This window comes from Meriones unguiculatus, chromosome 2 (assembly GCF_030254825.1).
Source record: "Meriones unguiculatus strain TT.TT164.6M chromosome 2, Bangor_MerUng_6.1, whole genome shotgun sequence".
Taxonomy (NCBI): Eukaryota; Metazoa; Chordata; class Mammalia; order Rodentia; family Muridae; genus Meriones; species Meriones unguiculatus.
Genome location: NC_083350.1, coordinates 14,514,149 through 14,527,308, shown reverse-complemented (window position 1 = coordinate 14,527,308; position 13,160 = coordinate 14,514,149). Strand labels below are relative to the sequence as shown.

The 13,160-nt window shown below is 41.1% G+C and overlaps 1 protein-coding gene across 4 annotated transcripts in view; it reads left to right on the top strand.

The window, feature by feature from the left end:
- Dym (dymeclin) overlaps window positions 1–13,160 on the top strand; it is a 272,516-nt gene that overhangs the window by 93,891 nt on the left and 165,465 nt on the right. For all 4 annotated transcript variants that reach the window (XM_060377040.1, XM_060377038.1, XM_060377039.1 and 1 more), the window contains 4 exons: window positions 2,163–2,341; window positions 6,357–6,482; window positions 8,904–9,017; window positions 10,316–10,410. In XM_060377040.1, the coding sequence (XP_060233023.1) occupies window positions 2,163–2,341; window positions 6,357–6,482; window positions 8,904–9,017; window positions 10,316–10,410 (514 nt within the window). The remainder of the gene's footprint in view (window positions 1–2,162; window positions 2,342–6,356; window positions 6,483–8,903; window positions 9,018–10,315; window positions 10,411–13,160) is intronic.

The following is a 13,160-nucleotide window of genomic DNA, read 5'->3' as shown; positions in this document are numbered from 1 at the left end:
GGGGGTTTGAGTGGCTCCGGCTCTACCACCTGCAGCAACCACTACCTGTCCTTTGGGCCATCTGCTCATGTAGCCTCCCTTACCAGACCTGCTACAGCCCTCGTATGTCCAACATGCCAGGTATTCTAGATGAATTCTGTTGCCGTAGTAGAACACTCTGACCGAACCAAACTTGGGGAGGAAAGGCTGTATTTGGCCTGCTCTTCCAGGTCACAGCTCATCACTGAGGAAAGTCAAGACAGGAACTCAAGGCAGGAGCCGTGAAGCCCCCATAGCTTGTTCTCTGGCTCACTTGGGCTCACAGCTTCTTAGTTTTCTTATATTTTCCAGGACCACCTGCTTCAGTATGGTGCCACCCACAGTGGGCACGGCCCTTCTGTACCAGTTAATAGTGACGACAGTTCCCCACAGATATATTCCTAGGCCAGTCTAATCTTCTTCAGTCTCTGGGTACTTTACTCTCAGATGACTGTGGGCTGCATCAAGTTGATAATTAAAAGCTAGTTAGGGCACAGGGTCTCTTATTGTGACTTAGATTTTGCTGCAGCTTCATGCACTGGCCTCTCAGGGCCTACTTACAGGAAATGCAACCCAGTCACACATTGCCTGGCCTCTCTGGAACTATGAGTACAAGACTGCATGACCCTTTCAGTGCTGCATTCATGTTACAAATCCAGCACAATGTGCCTAAACCCTGCTGTCCCTCAGGATGGAGCCAGGAGGTTTGGTCCACAGTTTCATTGGCCTTTGTGCTGATACTCCCTAGTATAAATACTCCTTATATAGTATTCTACATCTCAGCTCTCTCTTTTCAAATGAATTTGCACGTTCAAAAGTCGGAGTCTGTGATGGGTCTTGCCCTCAGAACAGTCTTCCTGATGGAGAGCAGGCATTAAGGTCTTTAACAAGTACACATGATTTGTTTCTGCATTCTTGTCTGAAACTTTGAACTGACTCACACACTTTCCTCCTGAAACTTCACATTTCCCCTTATGTTTCCCCTCTACTGTTTGCTCTCTCACTGTGGACCTGGATGAGAGCAATGAGCCATAACCTTGCCATAGCCTGGATGCCGTGAGGTCTTAAAATTGTCTCTACAAACAAATTAATCCATTATCTTTCCATTCAACATCACTCAGGGGTTGAGATAGCTCAGTGAGTACAAGCAATTGCTGGAAAAGCAGGAGAGGCCAAGTTCACATTCGAACCTGTGCAAAAACAAGGCACAGATGTGTGCCTGCAGCCCCAGCCCTGCAGGGTGCAGACCCAGGGCTTAGTAAGCAGCCCTGCTGAAATAAGCAGCTTTGACTGGTCTCGGAAAATAAGATAGGGAGCAATGGAGGATGATACCTAGTCTTCTGACCGCCACATGCATGTGCACACACTCAAACTATTAATCAGTTAATTTAAATTTAACTTCACTCAGGGTCTCAAGATGGCTGAGCTCTGATGTGTACTTTTTATCATTTAGAAACTTTAGCTTCCTAGCAGTTGTAGGATTTTTTTTTTTAATTTTTACTTTTAAAGATTGGGCTTTATTTAATTTTAAGTAAATATGTATGCATTTGTCTTAGTGTGTGGGTGAGCCTGTGTGCATGCAGGTACTTGTGGAAGTCAGAAGGTATCATTTTCTCAGAGCTGGAGCGCCTGTGCCAGGGCAGTCTGTTCTAAACACTGTCCTGAGCCTTCTCTCCAAACCCTTAGACTTTCTTTTTTCCTTTCTTTCTTTCAAGATTGACTTATTATGTACAGTATTCTGTCTGCATGTACACCTGCAAGCCAGAAGAGGGCACTAGATCTCATATAATACATGGTTGTGCACACCATATGGTTGCTGGGAATTGAATTCAGGACCTTTGGAAGAGCAGACAGTGCTCTGAGCCATCTCTCCAGCCCTAGATTTTCTTATTAAAAAAATATTTTCTTTTACAATAGTTGCCTTAGCTTGCTGTGTTTTGTATATTGATTTTTCTTTTATTTTAAAAGCAGCTAAGTTAGATGTTAGTTTAGCCATTTTTCTTTAAAACGGATTAATAATTTTATTGAGTGCTTCAGCCATGGTTTACTTATTTGAAGTACTTTAACAATTATGTGTAAATACAGAACTCGGAAAGCACCCATGCTCTTTCTATACATTTTTGTGCTTATTTTCTGAATTTTAGACAGCAGTCCTTTCCCATCATCAATTCCACACGCCTTCCAGATCAATTTTAACAGTTTGTACACCGCCCTGTGTGAGCAGCAGACATCTGACCAGGCAACGCTCCTCCTGTACACTTTGCTCCACCAGAACAGCAATGTCAGGACGTACATGCTGGCTCGAACAGATATGGAGAATCTTGTAAGTATCATGAGAAACACGCCATGTGTGCCTTGTGACATTACAGAGCATGATTTACTTCTTTCCAAGAGGGTCCAAGTGCTCGCCTGGCTGCCATTCAGGTGCTGCTGGAGAGACTGATGGGAGATGTCGCCACACAGAGGCAACACTGAGCGGGCAGCCTCAGTCAGCATGGCAGAACCCCTGGGCTTGAGGTCTTGAGAAGCTACCTGTGTCCCAGGGCCCCATCTGATCAGGTACCCCAAGAAACATCCTCTGTAAGCCTCAAGGACAGTTTTCTTCTTGTTCCTTGTAGCTGATGAGGCTGTCCACCAGTTCATTGGCCATGCTTGGCACAGGTCCCTGGTGACAGTGGTGAAAGGCAGGGTGATTATTTCAGCCTAGCTTCCCCAGGGCCCATCCTGCTCGCAGCCTTGATGCCAGTGCCCTCTCAACGCAACTCCTGGACTCTTAGTCATTTGAAGGCACCTGGCCAGACACCAATTAAAGGTCCACTCTGTGAATGAAATCAGTTTGTCTTGGCAGACAGATCTCTCCTTTAGGCAACCATTGATTTCCATTGGAGCTAATGTTCACCATCGGTGTTTCACTAAATGGAAAAGTAAGCTTCCATACCAGGGTGTGCTCGAAATACTGTGGACTGTCACTGCATTCAGTGACCCATGGAAGTTTCTGCAGGAGCCTGCAGCTGGCTGACAGCCGCAGAATAGCCCATCAGCCTGGAGCTCTACAGATGGAAGAAAGCATCGCCAGGCATGTGGTAGCTTCTTTATTTGTTTTAAATACTATATAAATGCTGAAGAAGCATAAAATATTAGCATTTTAAAAAATCACAGTGACATTAAGAACAAACGGTCTGATGAACAAAAATCTATCTCCACACCAGCAACTGTGGAAAACATTGGCTTAAATAGCACAACCCAGTGTGAAAGTCCGTCCTCGTCATGAGTAGAACTGTGTTTCCTGGTGGGCATGGGGATCACAGAAACAGCTGTGCAAGTGATGAACTTGGGAAAGATTTTGGCAATAAGCAGAAGCCTAGGGCATGGTTTGTAGGCTTCTGTGGTGCAGATGTTGGTTTGTAAGACTAGGGAACAGCTGTCTCCAGTTTGAGACCACACACTGATGAAAGTCTACAACAGTGTTCTCAACTGGTGGGTCATGAACCCTTTGAGGGTTGTCAGACTCCTTCACAGGGGTCACATATCAGATATCTTGAATATGAGATATTTACATTCCAGTTCATAACAGTAGCATAATTACAGTTAGGAAGTTGCAACAAAATAATTTTGTGCTCAGGGATCAACACAGCACGGGGAATTGCATTAAAGGGTCGCAGCATTAGGAAGGTTGATTACCAGTGGCCTACAAGGTTGCATTTGGGGGTTTTAGGAGCGTAAAGTAGGGTTTTGATAATTTCCTGGCTCTTGTCCTTATCTTTCCAGTTCTCTTTCTTCTGTGGTAAATATTTGTTGAGCTATTACCTATATATATGCTGCAAGTAAGAATTTATTCTGCCAGTCTAATTTTTAAACATCTCACAGTTTCTTTATTTTATAGACTCTGGTATTCAGATGGTGATGTATGGCATCTCTGAGTATTTCTCAGATACATAGTGTTTAGGTTTTTGTGAGGATGGGATTAGGCCTGCCACTCCAGTGTCAGCCCATTCTAATGACATTCTCTGTGATTCCAGTCATACAAAACTAAAAAAAAAAAAAAAAATGGTAATACCTGTAGAGACAGAAAGTAGCTTCTCTGATCACTAGGTAAGTGTTACAATCCGTCCTAGTTAGAGTCACCACTGCTGTGATGAAACACCAGGGCCAAAAGCAAGTTGGAGAGAGAAGGATTTATTTCACTCACACTTGAGGTGACTCTCCATCCCTGAGGGAAGTCATAGTAGGATCTCAAACAGGCAGAAACCTGGAGGCAGAAGCTGATGCAGAGGCCTCATAGAAAGCCGCTGCTTACTGGCTTGTGCCTTATGGCTTGCTTAACTTGCTTTCTTATGGAACCCAGGATCACCAGCCCTGGGGTGCTCCTGCCCAGGATGTATTGGACCCTCCCCCATCAAGCACTAATTGAGAAAGTGCCCTACAGACCTACCTACAGCCTGATTTTAAGGAGATGTTTTCTCAAGTGAGGCTCCCTCCTCTCTGATGACTCTAGCTTGTGTCAAGTCAAACTATCCAGCACAGTCTGAATCTGAAACACCCTCCCCCTGCTTACAATTTAAACACTCAGCAGTTTGTGTGGGTTTTTAAGTTTCTGTTTCCTTTAGGATGTGGAACCATGCTGATAGAAAGAAGTAGGTCCCAAGTCATGGGCTTCTGAGGGTTATACCTGCCCCTGCTTAAGGTGTGAGGGTTCTGGTTTCTGGTTTGTTCCCCTGCTGTGGTCTTCACCATGTCAACCTCACTGTGACATGTGAAATTCCCCTAAAACCATGAGCCAGGTGAATCTTCCCTCCAGTAAGTTGATTCTTTCAACTCTTTTCCATGTTGATCACAGTGATAGGAAAATAGCTAGATGAGATGTTACTTTGGCATAGTCCTTTTGGAACTATCATTTTTCAACCCTTCCTTCCTTCCTTCCTTCTTTCCTTCCTTCCTTCCTTCCTTCCTTCCTTCTTTCTTTCTTTCTTTCTTTCTTTCTTTCTTTCTTTCTTTCTTTCTTTCTTTCTTTCTCTTTCTCTCTTTCTCTCTCTCTCTTTCAGCAGGGGCGGGAGGGTGGGGTGGTTCAACACTGATTTTCTCTGTATATCCCTAGCTGTTCTGGAACTCAATTTGTAGACAAGGTTGTCTTCAAAATCAGAGATCCTTATGCCTCTGCCTCCTGAGTGCAAGGATTAAGGATTTTTTTTAAAGATTATGCACCAGTCTTTTAAAAGACTTTTTAAAAGATCTGTGTGTGTGTGTGTGTGTGTGTGTGTGTGTGTGTGTGTGTGTACATGTACATGTGGATGTCAGTGCCCTTGAAGGCCAGAAGAGGGTATTGCATTCCCAGGTTCTCTTGGATTTCCAGGAATATGGTGAGGCATGGGTTTATTTCATCTTACAGCTTGTAGTATATTATCCAGGAAAGCTGAGGTAAGAACCGAGGGAAAGAAGTGATGTAGAGGTTTTGGAAGGACCCTGCTCACTGGCTTGCTGTCCATGATTTGCTTGGCCTGCCTTCTTAAAACACTTGGGACCACCAGCCCAGGCTTGGCACTTCCTACACTGAGCTGAGCCTTCCTTTGTCAGTCATCAGTCAGGAAATGCACCATAGTCTTGTCCACAGGCCAATCTGGTGGGGATATTTTCTCAATCGAGGTTTCCTCTTCTAAAAGGACTCTACCTTGTGTCATAAGTTGACATAAATCTAGCATACTATGATAGTTTCATATAGGATACACTATGTAACTATTTTGCCCATATGCGTTTAGTGATGTTTACCCTAGTTAGTAAAGAATGAACAAATTGGTGGTGTCAATAAAGGACTAGAAATGAATTTGTGCATTTGTGAATAGGGTGGTAAGATGTTTGATAAGATGTTTGACTCTGAAGACGTAAGTCTCGGGCACACGCTGACAGCAGTTGTCCCTGTAATTAGTTACTTGTATGAAGTGCAGTTTTGGATTATTAACAGTAAAGTACAAGTGGTACAAAGAAAGCATACACATTAAAATTCGTAAAAATTTTACCAGCAGCTAAGCTTTTCTGAGCAGCACGTTTTTTTCTTATTTATTTGTTTGTTTGAATTAGAGGAAGTTGATGTGACCTCTAGAAATCTTAAAAGTGTGAATCTAAACAGTCTCTGGAAACTAACCTTTCTTTTCCCAAGACTTTTACAGAAGTTGTGATGACTTTCTTGCTTAGGCTCTTAGGTGTGTGTGTGCAAAGAACGTGCAGCCAATTGAGTGCCTGTTCTTTTTATTTATGATAACTGTGTGACCTTAAAGCAAAGCATACAAACAACGGTGTAGACTTCTCAGTAAGGTATTGAAGTAGTATATTATTTTATTTCCTAGGTTTTACCGATTCTTGAGATTCTGTATCATGTTGAGGAAAGAAATTCACACCATGTATATATGGCCCTTATAATACTGCTGATCCTTACAGAAGATGATGGCTTCAATAGGTCCATTCACGAAGTGGTAAGTTCCCGTGACCCATCAGAATGACCTGTTCCATGACAGCAGAGTGCTTCTCCAGAAAGTGTCCTTGGCCTTAGTGTTCTATCTTGTTCTCTTCTGGTAGAGTTTCAGAGAGAGCTCGGGTTAGAAATGGGTTAGGACTTGGGTTTGTTCAGGGTCATCAATAATGCTGTTGATTTTTAAACTCATTCTCTTGAGTAACTATTAACCGCTGTTAAAATTTATCAAGTGGTTCTGTAGTAATAGATGTGTTTTTGGTACTACCATTAATTGTTTGTTTTCACAAATGTTTTCTCTTCATTAGTATGTGTTTATTGTACATCATACTGGCTTTCATAAGGATACTTTCATATGAAATTACAATGTATTTTGAGCAATTGAATATTTTCCTCTTTACATCTGCTTTAATGTCATATGTAGATACATGATTTTATGTATTTGAAATCTAGCAACCAGAAACAAGGGAAAACATATGCCGTTTTCATTATGAGACTGACTTAATTCACTTAATACAGTACCTTCAGTTGTATCCATTTGCCTGAAAATGATGTCATTTCATTCTTTTTATTGTTATTATTTTGGGACAGGGTCTCATGTAACCCAAATTGGCTTTTAACTATCTATGTTAGTAAGTCTGATCTTGGATTCCTAGTCTTCCTGCCTCTGCCTCCTTCATCCTGGGGATTCACAGGTGTGTATCAACACCCCTCGTTAACCTTGCTCCTAATGGCTGCAAACATCTACATTTTCTTCCCTGTGCTACTGATGGACACTTAGGTCATCTCACTAAGCGACAGTGAACAGTGCTGCCATGAGCATATGGGCAAGTGTCTTTATGACATGTTGGCTTGGAGTCCTTCGGTAAATACCCAGAAGTGTTATATGACCAAAACATATATTGCATATACTACAAACTAGTTGTAGTTTTTTGTGGAACTATCATATTGATTGCCATACTAGCTGGATTTAGTTTACATTCCCACCAATAGCATTTGGAAGTTCTCTTCTTTCTGAAAAAGTGTCGGTGACCTTGACCCACTGAGCCATCTCATCTGCCAGGTCTTCCCTTTGGTCCATCTTCAACAGGTGTTACTGTTTTCTAAATGTCTGCCATTCTGACTGGGAGATGGGGTAATCTCTTTGTTGTTTTAATTTGCATTTCTCTGGTGACTAATGAGGTTGAACATTTTTTGCTCTTCTTAGAATTATTTATAAAAAAAAGAATTATTTATTCATATTATTAGTCCATTGTTGATTGAGTTGTTTGATTTCTTGTTATTTAGTATTTTGAGTTCTTCATATATTTTAGAAGTCAATCTTCTGTGGGATGTATAGATAGCAAAGATTGTCTCTCATTCTGTATGTTGTGTCTTTACTAGATTGCTTACTTTTCAGTCCTGAAGTTTGTAGCTCTGTGAGATACATTTGCCAACTGTGATTATGTCCTGAGCAGCAGGAGTCCTGTTCAGGGAGTCCCCATCTATGCCTGTAGATGGAAGTCTTTCTCCTCTATCTGTTTCAAAGTTTGATCTGATTTTTGTATAGGATGAATAATTGGGAACAAGTTTGTTTGGTTTTTTTTTCCCTACATGCTTCCTCAGCACCATTTGTTGAAGAAACCATCTTTTCTTCAATGTATATTTTTGAAATGTTTATGAGATATATAGATACCTATATAGTACACCCTTTAAAGTTGGCTTACTTATGTTATTAGTAGGTTGTAAGAATTCTTTGTACAGTTTTTATCTTACACTTTTTTGCATTCAAATCTGTTAATATAGGGAATTATACTGATGAGTCTTCTAATTAGTATTAAAGCAATCTTCCCATTCTTGGGATAAATCATGATTGGTCATGATGTATTAATTTTTAATATATATTCATAGGCATTTTCGCTAATCTTTGAGTTTTGTTAGCTTCTTTTAAGGAATTTGTACACTTTTTCTAAGATAACCTTTAGTGCCTTTGCACTTGCTGGCAGCTCCGAACAACACCAGGAGGACCTGGGGTCTCTTCTTAAATGCTGAGCTCCTGGTCTTCCTGGCCTCTCTATAGAGGTTTTTTACATCCTGTTGGGAAAGTCCTTCTTTTGGCACCTACTCTGCCTTACTTTTGCTTGTTAATTGTTAAAGCTCTGCTTGTTTTCTTCTCTTCCTTTTATCTGTGTGCTGTGTATATTTCATACACATCTCCTCTCTGTCTACTAATGACATCACAGATGTCCTCTTGATTTCCAGAGCTGCTCTTATTTCCCCTATCAGTTTAAGAGAAGTAAACCCATTAACGTCATTTGCGTAGGAGAACTGAAGATCTCAGCTCACTCTTACTGCTTAACCTTCCTTCAGAGCAAAATGAACTTAGCAGCAAACACATTTTTCCTAAGGGAGTCATTTTTACTCACACTTTTCTTCCTCATTACAGATATTAAAAAACATTACTTGGTATTCAGAACGAGTCTTAACTGAAATTTCCCTGGGGAGCCTCCTGATTCTGGTCGTAATAAGAACCATACAGTACAATATGACCAGGACTAGAGTAAGTATCTATAGCTATTTCTCTGCCTTCATGTAGTTAAGACCATATTAGAAAGCATTTTAATCCCATGAAATGTTATTATGAAATGTACTAGAAATTTTAAATTTAATCTCATAGAATAGGCTAGAAAAATTTAGTTCAGCACTTGCCACCCTACATGATTATATTACAATGTCTATCCTAATAGTTCATGGTTGTTTGATGAGGTGCACATTGCATGAAATGGAGAGCAAGCAATGAAGATCAAAGATGCTGTAACGAGTCCTTATTGGACTGAGAGCACTGGTTTGCCCTTTTAAAGCAACAACAAAATATACAGTGATGCAAACATAAAACAGTACAAATTCAGATCAGGAAGAAATGTACAAGGAGCTGGGGTTGTTGCTCAACTGAAAGTGCAAGCTGGCACACACAGAGCCAGTGCTGGGCTCTAGCCACAGCACTCCATAACCTGAGTATGGACATACATGCCAATCACGTCACGGTCACCCTCAGCTGCATAGCAGTTTGGTTTGGTTTGGTTGAGACAGGATCTTACTATGTAACTCTGGCTAGCCTGTACCTGGCTATGTAGACCAAACTGGCCTTGACTCAGAGATCTGCTTGCCTCTGCCACTTTAGTGCTGGAATTAAAGGTGTGTGCCGACACGCCTAGCATCCATAACAGATCTGAGATCAGCCTGGACTACTTGAGGTCCTGTCTTTAAGACAAACAAACCCCTTCCCCAAGTACAAGAGATCAAAAGCCTTGAAAAGTTGTAAAACAAACAAACAAACAAAACAAGGCAAGCAATTCTGTTGAACTGTGTAGAATTTCAATCTTAGTCAATAGAAATATATTAACAGGGAAAGCAATGTGCAGAACTCATAGCTACGGCGTTGTTTAAAGTTTTTAAGTATTTTTATGTTTTTAATGTTTTCATCTATTTCTCTCATGGGGCTTGTGTAGCTGTATTTTAGTCTGAGATCACAGAGGTGGTTGTGTTTTAGGAGGGAGAAGTCCTTGTGTTGGAAAGACGGCAGCATCCACTCTGGCTGTGTGTGGCCAGGAGCATCTAGAGTAGCCCGCTGTAGAAGCAGTAGTGCCGTGGCTCAGATGGTGTCATCACTCACACGATGGAATGGCCGTCCGGCGTCTGTATCGTTGTATTGCTCATTGCCTCCCAATGACTTTGGAAACAATTTCACGTCCCAGTGTTTCATAGATTTGGGAACTAGACAGCGCAGATCCTGGGCACTTTTCTAATGATAGAACAGTTGGGTGTATTGTGTGTTTTCCTCTTGCTCTTTTCCCACAGGACAAGTACCTTCACACGAATTGTCTGGCAGCTTTAGCAAATATGTCAGCACAGTTTCGTTCTCTCCATCAGTATGCTGCCCAGAGGATCATCAGGTAAATTTGAACTTTCAAACAAACACTAAGTGTTGCCTTTTGGCTGGTTGCTTGAGACGGGTACCATGCCGGTGTCCTTTTCAAACTTGTGCAAAAATGGCAGATTGTCCTCAGTTTTCCACTGCTTTCTATGCAGTTGAGAATACCTTGTTCTGTCTTGTTTCCTAACCTACTTGTTGATCAGAGGTGATGGCAATTATGTTTAGCCCTTTTATGAACAAGAGTGTCCGATCTTGTCTTAGGTTGTGTATTACCTTTCCAGAGGCGTAGGTACTTTGTTAGTAATTCAAGCGAGTCTTCAACACCTGTGCTAAAAATGTTATAAAGTATCATACTGCACTTTTACAGGTATCTGTATTTTCCTTTGAGAATTTTATTTTTTATTTTGGTTTTATGCAAGTGCTGTGCCACTGAACTACGCTCTCTGACAAATATTTTCTCCATAGCTGTTTAACTTTGCCATGATCTCCTGTTAACTACCTCAGCAATTACTGCTATTATTCACATAAATTTGTTACAGTAGTGTTATGTACACGAAAATCTTATTAGCTGAGTTGTATTCTTTCCTATAGACTCTGTGGGAGAGTCTGTTTTCCAGCTGTGAAGCACTTTGTTCCTTGACTCATGGTCTCTGCCACCATCAGGAGTGGGTGGTTGAGTGCCCCTCAGATCTCATCATTCCAGCCTTCTTCTTGTGTTTCTTTCTTCTGCTTAGATGGTACCTTGGCCCTGCCTAAAAATTCCACAGTCCCTTCCCAGTCTTACTATCCTGACAGAACCATAACTTCGTGTTCCCTTTTGCCAAGTCCTACAACATATTAACATTTTGTGAGGAGCTGTGATTTGGCCTGCCATGTTTGTCACCAGGAAACCTCAACTCACCCCTTCTCCTTGTCCAAGCATATGATCTTTAAAGGTAGGAAAGTTAATTATCCAGTCATAAATTCCATTAGGAGTTTCTAATATATATGGGTATTTTTCTAATATAGGCAGTTCAATGTTGTCTTAGCAGTTTTTAAGTAAGACATATATCATGGAAGCTGTAATTTCTTCTTTAATTCTTACTCTTAGAACAGTGAAGAATTTTTTTCTTCTCTAACACTGGCAAACCTCAGGCTTTGCTCAGCTTACGCATTGGTTCTACTGTTATCTCCAGCCCTTGGTTCTCTGGCATAGGGTCTTACTGTGAATCCCAGGCTGGCCTTGAATCCACCCACAATCCTCTCGCCTCAGCTTCCTGAGTCCTGGGATTGTAGGCATGCACTGTCATACCCAGCAGCAATTACTCTGATGTAGATCCCAACTCCATGTGGCTTTTAAGCACCAAGGTTTTTAAAAATAATATTTTAAAATAATATTTTTACTAATTCTTCAAGACTTTCATACAATGTATTTTGATTATCTTTATCTCCATTTCCAGCTTGTCCTCCACCTCCCTACTCACACAACTTCATGTTTTCCTCCTCCCTTTTAAAAACCTCATTGAGTGCAGTTTGTGTTGGTCAGTTACTCCTAGGCATGGGGCCTTCCCTGGAGTGTGTCAGTGTACCAGGTATCACATTGTTACAGAAAAGTGACTTCAACTCTCCCAGCAGTGATCAAATGCCAGTAGTTCCTCAGCTAGGGGATGGGACTTCATGACCACTTTTTTCTCTTCCGTGCTGGGATTTTATCTGCCGTGAGCTTACGCGGGTCTTGTGCATGTTTTCACAATCATTGTGAATTCATATGTGCACCTGCCCTGTTGTATCCACAAACTTTTGTTTCCTTGATGTCATCTAGCACCTCTGACCCTTATAATCCCTCTGCCCCCTCTTCTGCATAGGCCCCTGAGCTAGGGGAAGGGGTGTGGTGTAGACAGCCCACTTAGGGCTGAGCACTCCAAAGCCTCTTATGGTCCGAGCATTGAGCAGTTGTGGGTCTCTGTATTAATTGCCATCTACTGCAAGAAGAAGCTTCTCTGGTGAGAACTGAGCAGTGAATTGATTAATGGGTGTGGCAATAAGTCACTAGGAGTCACTTTAATGTTGTGTTCTTTCAGGAGAATAGTCATAGTAGATTTTCCTCTAGGGCCCACTATCTAGCCATAGCCTTGTTAGCAGTGTTAGGTATGGTGACTTGGGCACATACTATTTTATAACTATTCAGAATTAACTTCTTTTCTTTAGCTGGCTTTAGAATTTAGTAGAGACTATTTTACTTTGACTCACAATTGAACTCACATCTGGTCTCTGTATATTTGATTGCATTAGGGTGGGAAGTAGTGAGAGATTGTCTAGTTAGCTGACTTTGTACTAACATGAGCTTTATTTCTTACCACAAGTGTAACTGTCTCCTCATACCCTGGAGTCTTGCAGGTATTCTGGAGAGCCCTGAATTTCCAAGAGTTAACTGTTGTCCCTGTGCTTACTTCTGCATTGCAAGCTTAATATTTATGCTGCTTTTTGGTCCTTCTGCTTTGCACATATGGAGTTTTGCAATGGTTTCAGATTAGTTTTCTTATAATGAATATATCTAAGGCTTGTTCCATAAGAAAAATCCAAGTGAATTTGTTCATAACTTAAGCTCTGGCAGTATGTGTTAGATATTGTTAAACAAAATATTCTAGATGAAATAGTTAGAAGGAAAAAAAATAGAACCACAACTAAGGCAGTATGCCCAATTTATTTGTGGTTCCAAAAAATAGAAAATGAATCAGGAAAAGAAACATGATAAATCTATGATGTGGGAGTATTTTGACTCATCACTGA